Raw genomic sequence first — 23,171 nt, 5'->3', positions numbered from 1 at the left:
AAGTTCCTTTTACAATATCTTTTTGGAAATAACTTTAATGCTAGAATCTATCAAAACAGTCTACATTTAAGGATTATTTTGCCCATAATAATGAAGTTGGATGCTGTTCCTCATGCAAGTGATCTAAGATAGTACTTAATGCTCTTAGGGAGCTGCGGAAAGAATTGCCTGTGGTAGCTTGCACTGGTTGTTGAAGTAGGGAAGCATGTGCTAGCCTAATACAATGATGAAATAGTGTGAAAAGTTCATGGGGAGACTTCTGCTATCAAAAAATGGTTGAACTTCTTTGTACCTTCCTTTAGAAAAAATCTGTTGTGCAAGAAGTGTTTGCAGCTCCTTGCATATTTGTTGATTCGGTAGCAATCAGGCACTCAGCACTCAGAAGTGCTGCCTCTTAGATTGTTGTTGCCATTTTGTGCAGTAGCTGTTTGTGACCTTCATGTACTCTCTCTCTTCTTCTTTGAGATACCCAGAAAAGTGTAAAGTCTTGTTTAGGTGCTCTTCCTTGAATTTGTTTGTTAATCCTTTTTCCCCTCAGAAAAAGGGATTGTAATCTAATGAACCACTGAACATAGGGGATGCAGGAGAATATTTCTTTCAGTACACATCGATAGTTCCATTTTCTGAAATTTGAAAGCAGCAGAACTGTACAGGAAAAGGGCATAAATCAGTGCTATAAATATAAAATGACCAAGTTAGTAAAGAAGCTATCTATGCAGTTCAAGCAGAATTATTGAAGAAGTACAAGGAAAAGAACATACTTTCTTGTATCTCAAAAATCTTCAAACAGGGAGCACAGGGTATATTTTAGCCTGAAACTTGCATGTGCAAGTGCGGAACAAACTGATCTAAGGTTAAACGAGGACCTATGCAGAGGCATTGTACAGAAACATAGGACAGCAGAACTGCTTAAAATGTTTAATCCTTTGCTTAAAGTAGTGTTAGACTGTTACATTTGGAGTAGGTAGAACTCTGGTTTGCTTTTGGTATCTACTCCAAAAGTGCCGAAGGTTTGTAAAGACGCTAATTCATTGAGTGTTCTTTACATTTCTTCCTCTTACGTTATGGATCCTCATCTCCTTTTAGATTTTCCCTCAGAGGCCCTCAGCTCTTTTTGATGACTCTTTTGGTGCATTTTCAGCTGATCAGGTTTGTGTATAAATGCCATCTGGATTAAGTAGTTGCTTTGGTAATAGATAGTATTTATTTTTACCCATATAGGATTTATTAGGAGAAGTAAAACTCCTGAGCTAGTCCTGTCTGCTTCTGTCTCTTGCTATCCTCGCACTTCAGTTTCATTAGTTCTCCTTCTAGTAACTGTGGCTGCTGTTGTGAAAATTTAGGAGATGTAGATAGCAAATTTGAAGTTGTTTTTTTTTAATAAAGACTTTACACTTCTGAGGTACCAGTATCTAATCATATGCTACTAAGACAGCACCGTGTTTTTACCAGGTGAGCTGTAAATTGAACTCTGTAAGGTAAATTTTACCCACTTCATGAATTAAAAGGTGTCACATTGTGCAATCATTGCTGTATCTACCAGTTTTGCCTTTAATGGCAAGAAACTTCTTGAAATGGATTGTGGAAATTTGATTGCTTGTGCTGTTGTCAAAGATGGGAGCAGGGAAGATCCTTCAGCTCATGCTTGAGGAATGCTGTACAGGAGAAAGCTGAAGACGTAACTGTCTGTGGATGAATAATAGATCTCGGAATGAGTGAATAGTTGTTTTTTTTCTAGCGTCATGTTTCAAATTGTTGAGCTTTATTTCTTACAAAGCTCCCTGTTGCCTGTGAAAGACCCATTCACAGACTTTGATTTAACATAGTAAATCAACTCAGATGCTAAAACATGTATGTATAGGGTACAGCATTATTTTCAAAGTACCCAAGTGGTACAAGTCATAGGGGTGTTACAACAGTTGACTGTGTCTGGGATTTGGTTTCTCTCCAGTTTTTTCTTGATTTAAGAGCTTTATACAGCTCCAAATGTTGATTTGAATGCAGTGAATAGTGATGACAGCATGGGACATCTTCGGCTGCTGTTTTAGATGCCCCCTATATTTTTAGGGGTGAAAAAGGTGTCTTGTTTTTTCCCCCTTTCTGTCTTTATAGTTAAGTCTTCCATTGGGCAACTGACAGACAGACTTCTTCATTCAAAGAAAAATTTCATTCTGAACATCCAGTAATTTTTGAGCTTTTGTAAACTGAGTGCTGTTAACATCTCTCTTGAGTAAACTTTTTTGCAGCTAGAATAAGTTGATGGAAGTAATGTTCCCAAGGAATCTTAGCCAAACTTATTTCCTTTTGCTAAATTTATTCTATTTGAGGATAGCAAAGGGACAAGTGGGTTATTAAAGTTTTATTTCTCTTTTACCATCTTTATTCTTTAATTCTGTTTAACCATTTTTGCCTTTTCTTTTGTGCTTGTGCTTACTGGTATCTCACTGGCTAGATTTTCACACCAAGGCCTTGTGACTTGTTTGCTGATTCCAATGGGGTTTTTTCACCAAAGAAGGTTGGTTTAGTACCTGTAGTGGATTTAAATTTAGAAGAACTTTAGATGAAGAGTTTTTTAGCTGTTTGTATCAGACAATGTTGGTAGTTTTAGATTTTCTTTTGACATTAACAGACTTTGCCAAATGATCACCTGACCTGTATTGCCTGAGAAAAGCCAAAGTTGATTCCACATGAGTTTCAAAATTTTACTGAAGAAACCTGTTCTGCTGTTGGAGTTCCCTTATCAAATTTTACGGAGACTTCACAAGGAATCTTTTCTTTTTCCCCCTGGCTGAAGCCTTTACTCCCTCTGTTGATTGGTATTTCAGATAACTAAGCAATCAAAGCTGTATTTCTGCTGTTACTTCATGATGCTCTTCAGTACTGCAAGAGGTTATATTTGAAAAAATGCATTATGGAATAACCTTGGTATACATAGCAAAACTGCTGGAGTAATATATGTCCTCCACAGCTGTGGGAAGAAGCCTGAAAGTACATCCTCAGTTCTTAATTAACTTTTCTTTTTTTTCTTTCAGACTCCTCATCTTGTAAACCTTAATGAAGATCCACTCATGTCTGAATGTCTGCTTTACTACATCAAAGATGGTATTACTAGGTGAGGCTTGGTGCTAATACGCTCTGAAGTCTGCTTCTTTGCTTGCTTAAATCCCCATGCTGGAGACACCGTAAATAATAATTGTGCCTTGAGCTATTCAACTTGCAGGTACAAATGAAGCATGAGATTGCTGTGGGTGGAAAAAAGTACAGAAATGCATTCTCTTTTAAGTTGATTTTGTCCTTTAAAAGTAATGTGTTCAGTCACTCAGCTTTATAAGAAGTTCGTTACTACACCTGGGCAGTAAAAGAAAGCATTATATCCCTTTTAAGATACAGGAAAACAGAAGTAGTAAAACTTATGGAGGATGTTGATGGGTTGAGGATTGAAAACCATAGTACTTGATAAAAGCAACCAGAATATGGGCAAGCGTTCACTTTATTATTTAAATAAACTGTTATCCATGCCTCTGCACAATTAATGTATTCTGCATTCACATATATGAGATAAAATTTAATTGCCAGATTTGGAATTTAAAACAGATTTTATTTCAAAGCTTGTTGTCAAGACATCTGGAAGAAGATCGGTGGGCTTTGTTATCTTTGGAGCACTAAGCCGTGTTTGGTTGCTTAGTTTGTATATTCCCAGGGAACAAATGGAGAAGAGTACCCAAACAGGTGCTGTTGTATGGTACTACTCTAATATGCGTTGGACCTACTGAAAAGAATATCAGACTTGTAGAGAATTCAGCACAGAGTGATGAGAACATCTTCGGGCTTAAGAAATCATTATAAGTTTTGAGCCTAGCTAGCTGACATCAGAAATGTGTGGAATAATAAGTAGAGCAAGAAGTTCATGAACATTAGGATTGAAAATTAAGTTGTCCATATCTAGAATTGCTCAAGTATTTGAGTTTGGAATGGACAGAAATCTTCATGCTCCAGGGATACAGCCAGCCTCTCACTGTCTGGAAGCTGGATGAAACAGCTTGTGGCATCAAAGAATTCAGCCAGAGTCTCCTGAGCCGTTTTTGCTTCTTCGTTAAAGTGCAGGTGGTGATTATTGGGAGGGATGATCACTGTATGCCAGCTGAAATGCACCACTGGAAGTTCCTGTCGCTTTTTCTTTTTTTCCTTCTGCATTCCTTTGCTAAAGGGAGAAGGGGGTACACAAGAGGGGAGGAAACGCATTAAATCCAGAGGTGTTTAACATTTCAATTCTCTCTTTAAATAACATGTTTTAAGAGAGAGAAAACTTCTCTCTTTTTTTTTTTTTTGGTCAAGCAGTTATCCTCCAATTCATGGTAAATCTGGTAAGTTCTCTGCAATGCAGAGTTAAGCACTAGTTCAAACCTTTAAACTTGAAGGATAGTCTTAATAGTTTAGACTTTTTTTCCTGGATATTTCTGGGATGTATTGTCCTACACAGAGTTGTAGGAACTGTCTGATTTGCTCTTGAAATATCTTCTGTTGGACCCAGGGTTGGCCAAGCTGATGCTGAGCGAAGGCAAGACATTGTATTGAGTGGGGCTCATATCAAAGAAGAACACTGTATCTTTCGAAGTGAGAGGAACAACAATGGTGAAGGTAAAAAACTGACTTCTCCTAGCAAAGTGTTGCTGAATCTTTCACTCCTCACTTGATAGTTGGCCAGGGAATACTGGTATTTGAAAATTTCTCTTACCTCAGGAAAACCATCAGCTTTGACTCACTGTTTTCTTGAGTCTTAGGGGAAAATTTGTTTAAGTGATAATAGCTTCAAATTGCAGGCTGCACTCAGTAGAAGAGTTAAGTTCTGATCTTGGTTAACTATAAACATGAAAATTCAAACAGAAAAAATAATAATTTCCAACTGCAATATGGAGATGTCAGTAGTATTGATTTTCTCATGGGGCTTTATTTTTGTTAACCAGCCATGGTATCAAGGATTGATTCACTTGTATCTTTTTTTTTTTAATGACGTTAATAGGAAGATAGGCAGAAAATGAGAGGCCTCTAGGGTTTGCACGCTTCTGTTTCTATACAGTGCTCTCTAAAGTCTCATTCGTCGATATTGTTTTCTTCATAGTTATTGTTACCTTGGAGCCTTGTGAACGATCAGAAACCTATGTTAATGGCAAGAGGGTTGTACAGCCCGTGCAGTTACGCTCAGGTAAGAACTGTTAGAACGGATTTTTTTGTAGACTCTCCGTCTAAGAATTGTCCATGTGTGACACTTGCATCATATGTAGAGAATGCTGGGTGCTGTGAAGACAGCAGTGTTAACCTTTTTGGGGTGTAGCTTTTAAACAGAAGTTGGTACCATTCTTCTCTTGGCAGCAGTTCGTTTTCTTTCATTCTTTGCTGCACTAGCTGTAAGTGTACTTAAATATTCACTGCCACGCAGCATCCTGCTTGTCCTTCTGCTTACCCTGATATTATTCAAATACATTCTTGCCCAAGCCTATTGCCCTTGGCAGTCTCAGTGAGACAGAGCAGACAGACTGCCAGTTGCTGATGGAAAATTCCCGGTTTCCTGGCAAAGCTAAGATATGACCCTCTGCAGGAGTACAAGAGCTTCTCTTTGCTCTCATTAGATTTCCCACTCAGTCCCCTACATTCCTTTAGAAAGGCATGTGGGAGAAGAATTAGAGAGGAGGGAATGAGTTCCCTAAATTATGGGTTTTAACCTATCTCTTTCAAGCTATGATGCTTTCTGTGTCCCTCCCCCATTTTTCCACTGGTAAAAAAACAAAAACAAACAAAAAAACCACTTCAGAATTATGTGCACCGAGTTATAAGTGAGCATTTTCATGGAACCAAGTGTACTGACTTCAGCATAAGTCTGGACAATGAAGAACAGTTTTTACTGTTCTGTGCCTGCATATGGCTCATATTGAATACCAGGATTTTATCGTTTAGTAATTACTTTCTTTTTAAAAAAAGTAAATATTTTTCCTTTTCTTCTGCATCTAGATAATTGAGTTACTAGAAGAATATAGACATGGTCTCTGACATCTTTAAGAGCCTGCATTGTAGTAATATATTGATAAGGACAATTTTGTTACTTTGGAGGCCTATGTACTAGATTGCCTTTTTAAAATTTTAACTACATTAATATGCTCTCCGGACAGTTTTACTGTCTTCCATCAAGCACATGTCTCGGGCTTTGTGGCTATCTGATATCTCTAGGATTTAGCTGAATGACTTGACAATATTAGATTTCTTCAGCTCTTTTTACATTAGTGTAAAAGAAGCTGTAAAATCCTTCCATAAATCCCACTGATTAGGACTCCAATAAAATCAATACATATAAACCACATTTTAAAGAAAAGTAAGCAGCATGCATTCCCGTGTTTGAAGTTAGGCTTTTCCAAGCTGAAAATTCTGCTGAAGTGGCTTTTGCCCATGTTTTGGCACTGTCACTGGAGTAGAGGAATGGGATTTAGTGACGTGTTTTATTTACTGCAACTGTTGGTCAATCTCCAAGTTTGTCATTTAATTTTTGATAAACTCTGCTGGGATGTTAGATTGGACCCCTGAGGGTGATATCGTCCTCTATGAGCACTGCTTCTGTACAAACCAGGCTTTTTTTTTTTTTTTTTTTTTCCTCTTGTCACCTAGCTAACTTGAATATATACAGAAATCCTCATAGGGCAATCTTCTTATTTGTCCTGTTGGGTGACAGCATGGGATGAGTCATTCAGTGATGTTTTTCAGTGGTTTTGGAATCCTTACCTGATAGACTTAACTTCTCTTCTTTTTTTTAGGAAATCGTATCATCATGGGTAAAAATCATGTCTTCAGATTCAACCATCCAGAGCAAGCACGAGCAGAAAGAGAGAAAACACCGTCAGCTGAGACTCCCTCTGAGCCAGTTGACTGGACATTTGCTCAGAGGGAGCTTCTGGAGAAGCAGGGCATTGACATGAAGCAGGAGATGGAGAAAAGGTAACAAAATTACTCAATTTCTACCTGAAATGAGGGGTCATCAGCTGTAGGTTATCTGGGTGGTGTCCATGCAAAACCTAAACCTAGGCTCTGCCACATACCATCTCTGCTACCTATATGAAAGTTCAGAAAGCTTCCTCGCTAATTTACTTAAGTGTTTTGGTGCTCTAGCTCCTTCAAAAATCACAGGTAAGCACCTGCCACTAACCCCATAGACCTTTTGGTGAAGGACTGAACTGCAACTTAGAGGAAGTTTCACTTCTATAGTACTACAATAGACTAATAAAGTTCCTTTTAAGTGGAATGACACTTACTCTTGCCACTGTAATTCAGTGGGCTGTGTGTGTAGAGTAACACCAACATGAAAATAATGACATCTTTGGCTGCTTCTCTTCTTTGTTCATCTTCAGATTACAAGAAATGGAGATTTTGTATAAGAAGGAGAAGGAGGAAGCTGATCTCTTGTTGGAGCAGCAAAGGCTGGTATGTGTCCTTGCTTCAGATTAACTATACCTTTGGCAAACAGTAATTCCTGTCCTTGCTTATCTGAAAGTTTAGGAAACCTGCTTGGGTTGTCTGCACAATGCAGTTCTCCCTTTGCTTTCAAATACTTTGTCTACATGGAATTATTGTCAGTGTGAGTGAGCTCCTTCATGTTAATTCAGAGATTGTAATTGACAATGAAGTGGCTTTAATCAGTTCTTGTTGGGACAGGTTGGATTTCTTGCAACTTAACCTGAAAGAAGGGCATTTCTATGCTCTGTGTTTTTTGAAGTTACTTTTCCGTAGTCTAAACAGCTACTTCTTGGGATGTTTGCCTTTATTTTTGTCTTGGATCACCAGAACATACTAATTTTGTGCTGCCAAAGAGATTCCTGGAACATTGATACGCTTAGGGTTTTTTTAATGATGTCTGAAAATGTTGCTGCATTGTGCATGTTTTAACCCTTCTCCCTCCCCCTGCATGGAGTTCCTTGTAAGGGTCTTAATGGTACACCTGCCGATGGTGGGGTTATGATTAGGGAGCAGTGTGCAAAGGGAATGTTAACTCGTTCAGAACAATTGGAATTCCACCATTCCACCTATTTCTTAAATAGGAAGTGTGATAAAATAAGTCTGATATAGGAAGACTTCAGTCTTCTCACAACAGATATCTTCTGAAGTGCATTACAAATAGAAATGCATGCAGTCTTCAAGCACCCTGTGAATTTTAAAAACAAGACCAAGCCCGGAAATGAAATCTAGATTTCCTTAAGAAACCGGAGTCTCCTGATTCTGCTTTAACTACATTGGGCTGTCTTTTAGCCAGAATGCAAATGTAGTTGTGCCTGAATTCTATTAAAAATTTCAAAATCATGATTCATTTATTTGTAGGATTAGTTTGAGACCACTGAAAACTGTGGATTAAATGCATGCTGGGTTTTAAACTGTAAAACTCTTCCCCTTCTCGCAAAAGCAGAAGGGAGCAGAGTACTGTGGCTTCCACAGGTAGAAGCTACATCGTTTTTTTATTTATATTATATACTTAGACTTCTGCATCTCTCATCACAAGGGACTAATTTCTTGGATGGAGAGGAGTGGTTACAGACTTTGAACCAAAGCAAGACGTAGTTCAGAAAGAAAGTTAAGATGTGACTAATGTAATGTTCTATCTCTGCAATTTTATAGTTAAAATTTGTGTAGCTGAAAGTAGTACAGCAAAAATCAGTTCAATGTGAAAAGAAAAATAGTTTGAGTACCGAGTAAGTTTTGGCTATGTGTCAAAGGAGATGCAATTAATGGAATACCCTCCCTTAAATTTTAGCTGACAGGCATAAGCTAAGCTATTGTATGAATTAAAGCTGTGGGAATTGGCTGTCTGGGGAGCTGCTTCAGATAAGGCTGCATTTATAAAAGTGTTGTGAAGGGAATTTGTTTCCCTGTATACTTAAGATTAAGGGAAGGTTCTTTAGATAGTGTGTTGTTTAATACTATAATAAAGTTGCTGATTACTTTAAGCTTGTTTTGGTTTTGCTGATTTCAATTAGTGGACAAAGGTGGAAGACTATCCTATGTGCATTACCAATGTAATTCCTGAAGGACACTTTTCCTAGTTGTAAGGGATCATATCAAATGAGATCATTGGTCTGTTAAGCAGTATCCTGCTTATCACAATGCTTAATAAGAATATTTCAGATGACAGCAGAACTTCTTGACACATCTCATTTCTGTGTCACTGTATGCAGAGTCTGAAATGGGCAGGATTAATGCATTCATACAACAGTAGCTGAATAATGACTGGGAAATCTGGGAATGCATTTCAGCTTGTGTACCTTAAAAGTATTTACATTGCTGCAATATCTAGCTGCAATATCAGGTTCTCGAACTTACTGCTATGTAAGATTGATATTGAAATATAAATATTCTTGTTCTAAATTGGGGTATAATCTTGGATATAAGAAGCTGGCTAATCATGTTTACCAGATTGTTTTGGTTTTGTGCTGAGATTCCAACCAATTTGGGTATTAGATGTGCTATACAAAAAAGGTAAATAATAGCTCTTGTCCCCCAGAATTTACAACTAATAGATATTTGCCTTGCTAGTGTTACTAGGGCATATAAATAATAGTTCTCCATTTTACAAATTGAATGTGAAGATGTGTTTAATAGAGCTAAAATTATCTTCCTGGTTTTCTTGGTCATAATGCCTTTGCAGTGACCCCTCGCTATTAGAATGTGGATATATACCTATATTAATTGGTCTGGTTAACCACTGAGTGCACCCAGGACAATGACCACATCGTGTCTCTTAATCAGCTTTTTATACACAAGACATGCTTTACCCATAAGTAGTAATATGGTAATTTTGTAACTGATAAGTCACAAGTTCCACAGGCTTATTCTTAATGTTTGAGTAGTTTGTGTTTTGCCTTTCTGAACGTAACCTTGAATGTGTAGATTGTACAGCATCTTCCTCCAGGGCACCTTTTGTTTCCACTGCAATATGCAGTTTGTTAGACGCTATTTCCTTAGGCCACAAATTTTGTTGGCTGTAAACTCACGAAGAGTTTATGTTCTGTTTCTAAACCAGTGTTTTGCTTATATTTTGGCCTAAAGTAGGAGAAGTTGGTTCTCTAGTACTATTCTTAAATATTTAAAAATACATAAGGTCACAAAAAGCTCAAATAATGTGAATCTTAGGCTATGGAGCTTGACCATAGGGCAGAACAGTATTTCTTTTACTCCCTTTCATCATTCCCAAAACAAATTATATTGTATTCCCCATTCTTCGTGGTCTTCTACCCGAAGTCTTAAGTCTAGGAACCTGTGGTTCTGAGTCAATGACCTGGGTTTCCTTTGGTTTTAGAATAACTGACTGTTATTGTTCCTGATTTCTCATGTATTATAATTCTCTATGTGAAAAATAGGGACGTTAGATAGAGGTTCATTAGAGACTGACTGCTGTGTTTTATTGACGATGTTTGGATCATGATAATACATAGGACTTTTTGTTTCTTAAAGAGATGTCTTAAATTAATAATCCTTTAAAGAAAAGTAGTCTGACTTTAATTCCCGGTTGCAGTAAGCAATAATGGATATCTGTAACTTCTGGTGGCAGTATACCTGAACAGACATTCCTAGCTTATGGAAACCTGAAGCACTGCTTATTAAAAATCATTTGGCAAAAGGTGGAAAACTTGTAACGAAGAAGCAAAACATGCATAACTCTTAGCAAGTGTGTGGAAGCTCCAGGCTCTAGGGTTTGAGAAGAGGACAAATCAAGGATATCAAATAGAGAATTCATATTAAAACAATTAAAAAAAAAAAAAAAGTCATTACTGCTACATTCTTCTGAAACTCTTTCTTCGGACAGACAAGAATGTTAATGTTTTTTTTTTTTTCTTTAAGCAACAAGGTGACAAATGGGGGAAAAAATCCAAACAAATCACAACCCACCTTTGAAACTCTGATTCTGGATATCCTTTTAGCTTGTAGCAAGTCTCGGAGAATGAACCACTGTCTTCACCTGTCATAGTGGCACTTACAGTCCTTTTAACATTGAACCTTTCGGCTGCTTCTGTTTCATTTTTTCTTATCGTCTAACACTTCTCTGGCTGCTATTGTAGTGAAGTGGATTCTAAACTTGAGCATCCCTGCAACCACGTGCAACGTTACTAACCAGTGTTAACCCGACTTACTCTGGCTGCTCATGACATCTTCTATGATGGCTGTTGTGTTCACCTACCTGGGGAGGATTTGCTGAAAGAAGCAACAGCAGTCACCAAGGCAAATGTGTGTGGCGGGGATTTGCATGTCTTTGTAGCATGTGTGAGGTGCAGTTTACACTTGTTTTTTAGCTTTTTTTAATCAGGAACTTGGTTTTAGTTGATCTATTTAAAGATTTTGGAAGGGACTGGGAGGGAAGAGTTTAGATTATCTGCTATGTTGAGATGACAAGGCTTTTAAATATAATGTTAATCTTAATTTAGTGAAGAGCTCCAATTTTGACAGTCCGTGACTCTTGAAGATACATTTTAATGTTCTAACACTCAGTCTTCAGGGACTTCCTTATCACTTGTTCTATTTTGATTTTTGATTTAGTTTTCTTTGCCTGCTACTTCTTGTTTAGCTTTTCCATTTTCTTACAATTTTAATTTTGGTTATTTTGGGGCCACTTCTTGATTTTTGTTTTTCCAAAGGATGCAGACTCTGATAGTGGGGATGATTCGGACAAGAGATCGTGTGAGGAGAGTTGGAGACTGATCACTTCCCTGAGAGAGAAGCTGCCCCCCAGCAAGCTCCAAACCATTGTAAAAAAGTGTGGCCTCCCCAGCAGTGGGAAGAAACGAGAGCCTATTAAAATGTACCAGATACCCCAACGTCGACGCCTTAGCAAAGACTCCAAATGGGTTACCATCTCAGACTTAAAGATTCAGGCTGTGAAAGAGATATGCTATGAGGTAGCGCTCAATGACTTCAGGCACACTAGGCAGGAGATTGAGGCTCTGGCCATTGTTAAAATGAAAGAGCTTTGTGCCATGTATGGGAAAAAAGATCCAAATGAGCGTGAATCGTGGCGAGCTGTTGCTCGTGATGTCTGGGATACAGTAGGAGTTGGAGATGAGAAAATCGAAGACGTTATGGCCAACGGTAAAGGAGTAACTGATGTGGATGACCTTAAGGTGCATATAGACAAATTGGAAGATATTTTGCAAGAAGTGAAGAAGCAGAACAACATGAAGGATGAAGAGATAAAAGTTCTTAGAAATAAGATGCTAAAAATGGAGAAGGTTTTACCTCTGATAGGGTCTCCAGAGAAATCTCAGTCGACCGTAGCTAACGCTAAGTCTCCAAACTCTGCCAGTGCGGTGGAGGTGGATAAGAAACCCACGGATGACTTGAAAAGGAGCGAGAATGATGATCTTGCTAAAGAGGAGCGTGTTTCTCAGTTAATGGCAGGTGATCCAGCTTTCAGACGTGGGCGATTACGTTGGATGAGGCAAGAACAGATTCGATTTAAAAATCTGCAGCAGCAGGAAATAGCAAAACAGCTTCGTCGACAAAATATGCCTCACCGATTTATTCCGCCTGAAAATCGCAAGCCCCGCTTCCCTTTCAAAAGCAATCCCAAACATAGGAACTCATGGAGTCCCGGCACACATATAATTATCACAGAGGATGAAGTTATAGAAGTTAGAATTCCAAAAGAAGATGATAAGAACAAAGATGAAAACAAAGAAAAAGAAAGTAGAGCTGCTTCTAAAGAACCTCAGCAGCTGTGGAATCTTTATGGCCCCCAGAGGAATCAAGATAATATCCAAATTAACAGGCAGCAGTTAAACACTCAGTCGCAGCCTAGCAGTCAGCAGCAGCCATCACCTCAGTTGCGCTGGAGAAGCAATTCTCTCAATAATGGCTCTCAAAAAAGCTTGCGGCGTCAGACATCGGGCTCATCTGAATCATTGCACTCGTACAGTGGGCAGCAGAATCCAGACCTGCAGACTTTCCAGCAAAAACGCCACATCCACCAGCACCGACAGCCTTACTGCAATCACAACAATGGAGGCAGTGCAGAAGGCAATACAGCTAACTTCCACCCAAAACAGACTGACCGGCTTAACCACTATAACCAGTTTGTGACGCCCCCACGGATGAGGCGCCAGTTCTCAGCACCTAACCTCAAAGCGGGCAGAGAAACCACAGTATGATTAGTTGGCCAAGAGTAGTCTGGGGGAGGAGGGAAGCAGAGGCAATTCTGGCTTATCATTAAGAAACAGCCAGGATTGGCTTTGCTTATGTTTTGGGTTTTGTTTGGCCAGGTAGAACTTGAGTAATTCGACATACAAACACAAGGTACTGGCCCTTCAGCCCATTCAGTTTGCATGTGACTTTTGTTGCAGTTTTAACAACATTGATTGGAAGAACATTCTGAAAAATTGTAAGAACTTTTTTCATAGACTAGAAGACTTGGACGGAGGGATGTGGAGGGGAGAACTTCCCTGCTAGCTCATTTACCAGGGTTTTTTTTTGTGTGTGTGTCTTGGAGTATTTTTCTAATGCTGAAAATATTGTCTGGAACTTACAAAGTGCTACCTTCCTCCTGTGTTTTATGTAGACAATCAAAAGAGAAATTTAGTTTATAGCATTGAATGTTTCTTGTGACCTTTTTCTTACAATAAGGAAACTGACCATCTGTTTTTAAATTGATCTGGCTCTTCAGAAAAATATTTTCCTCTCTTAACTCAAATTCTTAATAACAATAATAATCTATAAACCAAAAGTTGTCGGCTGACAAGATATGTGGCTTTTTTACAGAGAAATTAAGAAGAGCTATTGGGTCACAACAGTCCTACTCCCTGAGTAGGAGATGTCTTTTCTCCTTCTGCTTAAGTTCATAGTTATTGGTATGAAATTGCTGTGACAGTTAAACCTGCCTGAATGGAATTTTATGTCAGAATATATATATATTGCTGAAGCAATACTTTGGAAATAAGCTTTTTCTAATTCCCATTGTATCTCTAAATACAATAGTTTTTAATTGTTATACAGAGATTGTGGAAAGGAACTAGGGTTTTTTGACACTCTGGTGCAGGAAGAAGCCTCAAAAAGCTAATTCTTTTTATTTTATGTTTTCAGCTTTCTCGGGCATAAGTCTGGGAGATGTTCTTGAAATAGTTATTCCTATGAAGATTTATAGATCACTACTTTGAATTGGCTGAATTCTCCTCAAAGATAGGAGAATTGAACTGTTTCATCTTAATGTGATACCTCATGTTAGTGCCTCTGGTCTTGGATTAAACCCCTGTTTCAAGACTTGTTTAATAAAGGAGAAGGTCATTTTGAGGAGAAAATTAAGATTCCTTTTCCTTCTCCCCACCCTCAAAATGCAAGTTTAAAATTTTTAATGTCTATTTTGATCTGAGGGGGTCTATACTTGCAGGTGATGTGCCATAAAACAAACGCTTGCAATCCCTGCTTCAGATTGTTTCAAACAAATTACAGAAAAACTATTAAGTAAGGAATAGGCTTTATGAGCTTGGGGCTTTATCTCAATTGGAGAGTCCCAATTTTAATTATACGCTTTCTTCTTTCTGAGTTTCTTGAAGCACAAAACAAAATTGCGCTTACTTCTAAAAATCTGTGGCCTTAAGTATAAGCCATTCTAAAGCTTTGAGGACTTATTTTGCTTTTAAATTTGACTTGAACGCAATTTTAAAAACAAAATTGGCTACTATACCACATTTGGTATTTGGTAAGATAGGTCCACTTTGCAGTGTATCTGTACAGTTAAATGATATGTGCCGTTTTGCACAAATATCCTTAATTTACTTGAGGTTGCTTATTTTTTGATAAATATAAGCCCTGCTGGTAATTGTTACTTTTGCGTGTTTCAGCATAGCTGTAGATGAGTAGGAAGTGCCTCAAGCTTACTTTCCATCTTACTTTTGTTTGCTGTCCTACTTCCCCCCCCAGCTGTGCATGGGGTAGGTGCTGGTTGCAACACATGGTAGGTGGCAGCCATGCACCGTTTATGTATCGATTAATCAAGTGTCAACTCTTAAGTCTCTGCACACGTGTTACTGGTGGGATACTGGCCCTCTGATGCAGGAGATACAAAGTCAGCCCTCTGACTGTCCTAAAAGAATCAGCTGGTCCCATCACTCGGGACATATTTTTTTACGGCAGGTTTAATTTTGTGTCCAAATATGGCTTTCTAACTTTCGTTTGTGTCATGCTTTGGCCTACCTGAATGAAGGAAATAAAGCATCATGTCCAAAAATGTCTTGATTCTTAAAGAAAAGATGCCTTGTAGATGAGCAATACTTTCTTTGAGCTTGAGTCAGAATTGCAAAATGATTTTTGGGCTGCAAATAATCTTTTGCTGTTGCCTTTATTTTAGAATCCTGTTTTAGTAGTGCATTGCACTTTGTTTTTGTGCATGTCAAGAGTAATGAGTTCTTTTATATCCTCAAAAAGGCTTGGACTCTCTTAAAAATGCATGGTCAGGAAAATCCTCTCAATTCTGTAGGAATACGCGAGCCAAACAGAGTTAGTCTCCATGGGATAGGTGGTGAGAAAAGACCAAACCAATTTTGTGTCCCAGTTTTGTTGAGGATTGTGGCTGCCTATGTGAAATTGCCACGTGATTGAACATGGAGTAATTTTGAAGTCCATGCAACTACGTGTACTGACATGAGATTTAAAAACTCCTGCTACTTGATATTTTAATGCTAGACACTAAAAAGTTTTTGCCAAGTTATTTCAGCTTAAAAATCTGAGAAGTATCTGCAAATGCCTGGGTGGTGGTGACCATAACCACCTGGGTGGTGGTCACCGTCAGGCTGTCTTACCCTGCTGTTTTAGTGCAGCACCAGAAAAACAACCCTGCTTATTCTGTTGTTGTATGATTTGACAAAAAAGAAAAAGGATAGTCAATGTCAAAATGGAGCCCAGTCTGCTCAGAGGAAGCAGCTTTTTTCCTGGCGTTTAGGAGGATATTACAGAAATTAAACTTGAAAAAAAAAAAAAAAAAGTCCTATAAAAATAATTGCCCACTTTAAGAATAGAGTATTAATTACAGTGCAGTGCCTCATCTGATAAGGGAAGCAGCGTGAGAACTTGTGGATCTCCTTGCCCTATTCAGAAATACGCACACCTCTCACTCCAAATTCGCTATTAATGGAGCTAATGAACAGTAATACAGCTGCTTCCATAGAAGACTGTGTGAAAAGGCTTTCAGGTTAATGGCAGTGTGGCATCCACGATGGGAGTGCTGTTTTAGTCAGCTTAATTGTCATTGCTACGTGCTGATGTGCTGTGTGCTTTCACAGCTGGCTTGTATCCACCTGTGCCTTAGTGGTGATTTCACCAGGGACACGTGGATTTGGGGGGTGGGGGGAAATGCATGCCACTAACGCTCCTCTGATGGACTTCAACATCCTTTCTCAAGCAATCTGAATTTAGGGATCTGTCAAATTAGAGGATGCTATTTGTATCAGTACATTCAGCATAGTTTCAATATCTCCCTCGCTGTTTGTCCTTTATATGTTGAAATTTGTTCTTTATCCTTTATATGTTGAAATCTGACTCGGATACTTCCCGTTGAACCACTTCAGGAGCTGCCACATGAGAAATCTATGCTGTGTACCCATTTGTACTGTAAAGCAAGCAGTGAGCTGCCTTTGAATTAAATGGGATTTTCAGATCTGTCCATTGTTTAAGAAAAAACGAGTTTTGGATTGTCTTAAGAGCAAGCATCTGCCTTGTGAGAAGCAGAACTGGTTTGTATTGTAACAAGTGCTCTTTCAATAAACTATGAAATACTCTTGTAAGTGTCAGACTTGTCTCAGTGAAATGGAAATGAAACTTGATTGCAGGCTTGTCCTGATTTTATTTTTTGTCTTGGGGTTGGTATTGTTCTAGCAGAGTTAAAAAGGTTTCTCTTAATTGTTCCTCAGTCTGATTCTTGTAAGTCTGTCCACCCTGATTTTTCTGCTGTTATGTGACTAGCAGCCTATGCAGATTTGTGTTTACTGTCACATAGCTTATTTAAAAAAAAAAGGCTTTTTATAGCGCAAGGGGATACAAGCCATACTCCTCTTCAGTGCTGTCCCATTGTACCGTCTTGTGTGCTGTTTATCTAAATTCTGGAAGAAAATACAGAGCTGGCAGTTCTCTGTTTGCTCACTGAAGACTAAAGAAACTGACTTCTTTGTATGCCTCAAATACAGGAGGGAATTGCACACACAAAATGCCTTTGCAGACATCATGTAGATCCAAAGAATCGAAGTTGTTATGGTACAGAGTTCTGCTTAAAAAGCTGGTCCAGTCTGGTCTTAAAAAGCTTGACCTAGCCTGAGAGTATGATTGCCCCCCCTGCCCCCCCCCGAAAATCTGTGATTGTTGTGGCTTTCGGTATTTCCATCCCCCTGGGCAAAACAAACTTTGTATTCCCTTTCTCCACATTCATGGAGCTAATGATACCAACTAGTTTGAAGCTGTACAACAATATGCATTGGGTTCCAGGGAGTCTAGGGCATGGACCTTCAGGGCAGCTTCTAAATACAGGTTTTTTCTTTTCTAGCAGTTGAGGCACCTTTACATCTGTACTATTATGTGTGTATTATCACTAATCAGATCTGGAAATGTTTACTGGAGAGCTGACCAATCTCTCAGGAGAGCAAGCTGACCCTTTTACAGTGCAGTCGGTGCACCTTCTGTGTGAACCAACCTGGAATTCATACTTCATCTGTTGCTCAGTCCCAATTATTTTTAAATACTACCATAGTATCAAGTGCCAGGAGGCAATCTTAGTCCTGTTTTTCTGCTTAGGGAAATGGTACCTATTTCTTTTTTTCATTATGGGAAAACAAACTTCAATTCTTTCTCTTAGTTTTAAGAGTAATGTTTGTTAGTGTGGAGTCAATAAAAAGTGTCTGCTTGTATTAAGCATTTATTTATCTAGGTATTTAAATGCACAGAACATACACTTACTTGGCTCACAAGTCTGAAAATAGAGAAGACAAGAAGCAGGTCTTTGTCTGTGAATTAATTCAACGTGCCTGGGTTTTTCATGCTGGAAGTAGAATTTTCACAGTAGAATGCTCCTCATTTTTGACCATTCCTTCTGCAGCTTTTCAGTTTCTCCAAAAGAATCTGATCAAAGATTCTACTTAAGTGCTATTTGAAGAGCTTTTTGTTTCTACAATCTAGCCACTCAAAATGACACCCTCAGATTCTCTACTTCAGACTACAAGAAAATAAATTATTTTGCCCTTCCTTGCAAGTAAGAGAAGCTTGTTTCTGTCGCTTCACATCTGACCTGTTTTATCTTGGTTTCAAATGTAACAGCATTATCTACGTGGATGGGGGGGAAAGATCAGAGAGAGCGCCTTTGTGGTAACGAATTTGTAAGAGTACACTGGGTATTTCAGAACTATAGATAAGTCTGAAACTCCTCATCGAGTCTAGAATAGTTTTTTGGTGAATCATTAAGAATTTCAGAAGGAATATCAAAAGAAAGGATATATATTTGTTTTGTCTGTAGTTCTTTTGCTGCTGGGCTAAAGTTTACTTACACTGTAAGTATGTAGCCATCGTAGAGTGAATGGAGCAGACACAAATGAAGAAGAAGGAGCATTTTAGCCAAATAAAATTTCAAGAGGAAATCAGAAAATTAAAACTCAGCCCTTGTACGAAGGCCATATATCTCTAATAATTCAGTTTTCTCTCCCTAAAGGTCATGGGTATTGAATTCATGGTATTGAAAATTCTGCACTTTAAGAGCACAGCTACAGTTTTTTTTAGTGCTACCTCCAAGAAATATTACTTATAAACTTAAAGGAACATACTTCAGGTTTATCTCCTTTCCAAATACTGTCTAAAGGTCTGTCTGACTGAACTTGTGTTAAATTTGACGCAATCCCATTGTGGCAATGTTAACTACTGTACTTGCTGTATGAAAACAAAGTAACGTAGCTGTTTAGGTGGGACGCTTTAAATAGGATGGGAGCGAAGTGTAAAGCTTTCCTTCTATAGCTGTTAGACTTAAGAATGCATTACTGCAAACAGTGCATTGGAGAAGAATTTCAGGATTTGGAATTGTGGAAGAGAGAAGGTTGGAATACAAGATGAGTGGCTTCAAGAATTCTCCTTAAGGACTCTGTAACACTCTTAGTGAATTGTTGTATGCAACTCTTGCATAAAAATCTTGATAAGCCAGTTTAATTTGTGTAATATATGCCAAAGGATTATCTTCAAACAATAAAATGCAGTAGTGAGGTAGGCTTTGAGACCAGGAGCACAGTGACTGTGTCTGTTCTAAGTATCTTGACTTTGTATTTGTTTTACCAGCAAATAATAAAAGGGTCATTAGGTCTTAGTAGCATTTGTTTCAAGGCATGATTATGCTGAACAGGAAGAAAATGCTCTTACACCAGAAGATGTTGTTGAAGTGCTCCTTGTGGGGAAACCTCTGCACAGACTTCTCTGCCCACTTGCCAGGGCAGTGGTATTTTTTTCCATCTTCTGATATATTAAATACACATGTGAGAGAGTGATACTTACATCCTGAGAAGAAAATCTAATTGAAAACAAATGTCTTCCCCCCCCCCCCCCAAAATGTGAAATGAATTTTTTTGTATCAAAAGACAAATCAGTGGTGCTGTTAATCCTTCTGTTTGAGAAAATGAAGGTGAATAATCTTCCCCTTTTATATTTACTTCTGTACTTTTCTCTATTTCTGCTTCTTTCCTACCTCCCTGAAAGCAGCAAGCAGATTTCCAAAAAAATCCCCTCTTACCAGTCTTTAGCAAAGAAAAAATCCTAAACCGTTCCCTCTTACAGATAGTATGAGCATGTGCATCTGGTGATTTTAAAGAACAACACTACTATCTTAAATGTATTGGCCTCTGTCTTCTCTCTTTTCAAGGGCAGGTTATATTAAAACAATAGATGCTGGTATGTGACCTCTGAGCATTAATGGAAATGTCTTTATGTATTTGTTCTCTGTGTCTGTCACTCCATCTGAGGTGTTAGTCTGTCTTAACTGTTCTCCTTGCTTTTGTCTGTCCTCCTACACGGTATCTCCTCTCTCCCCACAGGACTATGAGAGTAAGCTGCAGGCCTTACAGAAGCAAGTAGAGACACGATCCTTGGCAGCTGAAACAACAGAGGAGGAAGAAGAGGAGGAAGAAGGTGAGTTTGAAGCTAAAAATAATTTGGATATAGCCAAGCCTAAAGGGACGGTTTCTGTAATATCTCTTGCAATAGATAGAAAACTCTTTTGGAAAGCTGCGAAACACTTCGTAACTTCTTGATCTGTAATCTTCACAGCATAAAGGTGTAAAATACCTATTCACAGAACAAGTTCCACATAAATAGTGGATATACATCCCCAAATTCAATCGATGCACAAACTAGATAAGTTTAACCACAAGCTGTGATTTGGTGGTCTTGAATTTGAAAGAATCTGTCTCTTCTTGGCACTAACAGAGTTCAAATACCTTAAACAAAATAATACTGTTGCTTTTGTTTCCTTGTTTTGATTTTGAAGTTTCTTTTTTCTCTTTGGTAGGAATTCTTAGAATTCATGCTGTGACATGTCTGTATAACTCCATTTCTGGACAGTAGATAGAGTTATCATTCTCATAATACTTGCTTTCATTCCACTATTTCAGCATTTGGCTTTAATAATTGTTAACTAATTTAAAATAATAGGAGTAGAATTTATTTTGTTTTCTCTGTTCCAGATCTCCTTACTTGATCATTATATCTCCAATGCTAGTGGTGAGGAAATTTGAATCCAATTTTTCCTCACTGAATAATAAAAATGCAGATTTTTGTTTTCTCTTTTTTCCTTCCAGAACAGATGTTGAGAACTTGATGACACAGCCAGCAGTAGTATTAGATACTGAATGTGATGGTTTAGATAAGAAGCCACAATATTTTATTTCTCTGTTTCTTTGCTCATCCTAGTGCCCTGGACACGCCACGAGTATGAAATTGCACAATGGGCTTTCAGGAAGTGGAAATTTCACCAGTTCACTTCACTGAGGGACCAACTCTGGGGAAATGCAGTGTATCTGAAAGAAGCCAATGCAATCAGCGTAGAGTTAAAGAAAAAGGTAGGGACTTAACAGTTTTGGCTGCATAATCCTGCTTCAAACGCTCAGAGTTACTTGTAGTCTTTAAAGTTATATGTCTCTTGCTTATTAGTTTGGGCTTTAAAAGGGTTCAGAAAATTGTGAGTCTTTAATTCAGACTTCTGGCTGAATGAACATCCCATGCAAATCTAGTTGATATATTCTCCTCTTCTTCATTTCCCTTATGCCGTTCCTGTCAATATCATAAACACATGTACATGCACATCTCCCCAGGGCCTCGTCTTTTCCTTTTTGCTTTTAACTTCATGTGGTTATTCATCTTTCCAAGAGAAGTGGGTGCTGCAGGATGTTCTAAGTCTATAGTTTTCGAGACCTCTGCTAGCTGTGACAAAAAAGGCAAGATATGTGTACTCAGCTGAAAAATGTCTTATGCCATTTTGAGACAAAAAAAAAGACGTAAAAAACCCCTGAATCTCTTCACAGAGATGAAAGTCAGACTGACTTCATGTGTTGCCTTAGGTTAGGTCTCTATTCCCTTTGTAATGCTGGTATCTGACTTCTCAGAACTGAAGTTATTTTTCTTTTTCCATTCAGGTGCAGTTTCAGTTTGTCCTGCTGACAGACACCCTCTACTCACCACTGCCACCAGAGCTTTTGCCCACTGAGTTGGAGAAGACCCGGGACAACAGGCCTTTCCCCCGTACAGTAGTAGCTGTGGAAGTCCAGGATCTGAAGAATGGAGCAACACATTACTGGTCCTTAGAAAAACTCAAGTATGTAAATATTACTGGAGAACAAACTTCTTTATATCCAAGGACCTTAACAAAAATTTCACCCCTTGCTGTTCATTCTGTGTAGTACTTGTTTTTCTCTGTGTCCTCCCAGTTGCCAACTTTCTAGACAGTGTGGTATGTTTTAAATACCAGCTTTCTAGCTTCTTTAAACAAGTGCATTTGTTCTCCAGCATCTTGCATCACCTCCACATTTAATTTTTGTAACTTGAAGTTAGATTTTATTTTTTAAATCTAAAAAGGCTCATCACAGCTCATCTCTCTGCATTAATTTTTTCCATGTTCCTTTCACTGCAAAGGTGTCCTTGCCACCCGCTTTTATATAACCTTATATATAACTTCCTATGTGTAATTTGGTATAGGTGAAGTCGGTGTACCCCACTTCGTGTTCTCTGCTTTTTTATTCACTCTCTATTAATTTTTTAATCCTGCTTTCTTCTCTGCAGGCAGAGGTTGGACCTGATGCGCGATATGTATGACAGAGCTGGGGAAATGGCATCTAATACACAGGATGAGAGTGAAAGCACAATGACAGGCAGTGACCCCTTTTACGATCGATTTCACTGGTTCAAGCTGGTTGGAAGGTATGTGACAATCATCTCAACTGCCAGTACACTGGTAACGCTTGTCAGTTCTGGATGAACTTTGACTTCAAATGTGGTTATAAACTGTATGGCCACTAGTGTTAGTTGTGTGTGTTGTCTTTCAGGGATTTCTGATAGACTTAAAATATAGCGAAGAGCAGAAAATGCTCTTTAGGATGTTGCCAGTTCTGGTGTAACCCTGTAGAATCTGTTTTGACTGAACGCTTAATAAGTTATAAGTTTACTTTTAAAAAAGGTAGCTAGCTAAGTTCTATCTAAAGTCACTGGAGCAGAGCTGTGAGAATATGAAGGAAACTGAGGGGAAAAGTGGCCCAGGGCCTTACTTACATATGTGGTTCAAATAGTTTGGTCATACCCTTTGGACATACCTAATATCTGATGGGATTCTTTAACATTTCCTGATGTCAGCTGCATCTTTACAGTATTTTTATTTACAAAAATACTACATGTTGAAAATAAGAATTGTAGCCCTGTTAAATGGATGTGCTCTCAATATCTGTATGTTCAGCCATGTTTATATTAATTTTTCATTTGCTTTCTGCTCAGTTCAAGGATGCTTTTTTTCCTGACTTTGTTAGCAATCACTTCCCTTACATTTCATTGCAGTCCAGATGGTTTGAAGCCTTTGCTTGTTGTTCAGGTGGTCTCTGTGCTGATGGCAACAGACGGATGTTAAATGAAGCGTTCTTTCCCCTCACACTGTTAATTGG

General features: G+C 38.4%; 1 protein-coding gene across 10 annotated transcripts in view; it reads left to right on the top strand.

Moving 5' to 3' along the window:
• KIF1B (kinesin family member 1B) overlaps window positions 1-23,171 on the top strand; it is a 96,984-nt gene that overhangs the window by 41,391 nt on the left and 32,422 nt on the right. For 9 of the 10 annotated variants that reach the window (XM_087755268.1, XM_009460939.2, XM_087755262.1 and 6 more), the window contains 9 exons: window positions 3,033-3,112; window positions 4,532-4,638; window positions 5,120-5,203; window positions 6,801-6,981; window positions 7,392-7,464; window positions 20,064-20,157; window positions 20,938-21,086; window positions 21,660-21,838; window positions 22,303-22,440. In XM_087755268.1, the coding sequence (XP_087611394.1) occupies window positions 3,033-3,112; window positions 4,532-4,638; window positions 5,120-5,203; window positions 6,801-6,981; window positions 7,392-7,464; window positions 20,064-20,157; window positions 20,938-21,086; window positions 21,660-21,838; window positions 22,303-22,440 (1,085 nt within the window). Of the gene's footprint in view, window positions 1-3,032; window positions 3,113-4,531; window positions 4,639-5,119; window positions 5,204-6,800; window positions 6,982-7,391; window positions 7,465-11,660; window positions 16,800-20,063; window positions 20,158-20,937; window positions 21,087-21,659; window positions 21,839-22,302; window positions 22,441-23,171 lie in introns of those variants that run through there. The other variant, XM_087755269.1, reaches the window with a different exon arrangement.

This window comes from Nipponia nippon, unplaced genomic scaffold (assembly GCF_047370975.1).
Source record: "Nipponia nippon isolate SJK-2023a ecotype South Korea unplaced genomic scaffold, ASM4737097v1 scaffold_19, whole genome shotgun sequence".
In the NCBI taxonomy this organism is placed as follows: Eukaryota; Metazoa; Chordata; class Aves; order Pelecaniformes; family Threskiornithidae; genus Nipponia; species Nipponia nippon.
Note: the sequence above shows the minus strand (reverse complement) of the source record. Positions and strands in the feature narration are given on the sequence as shown.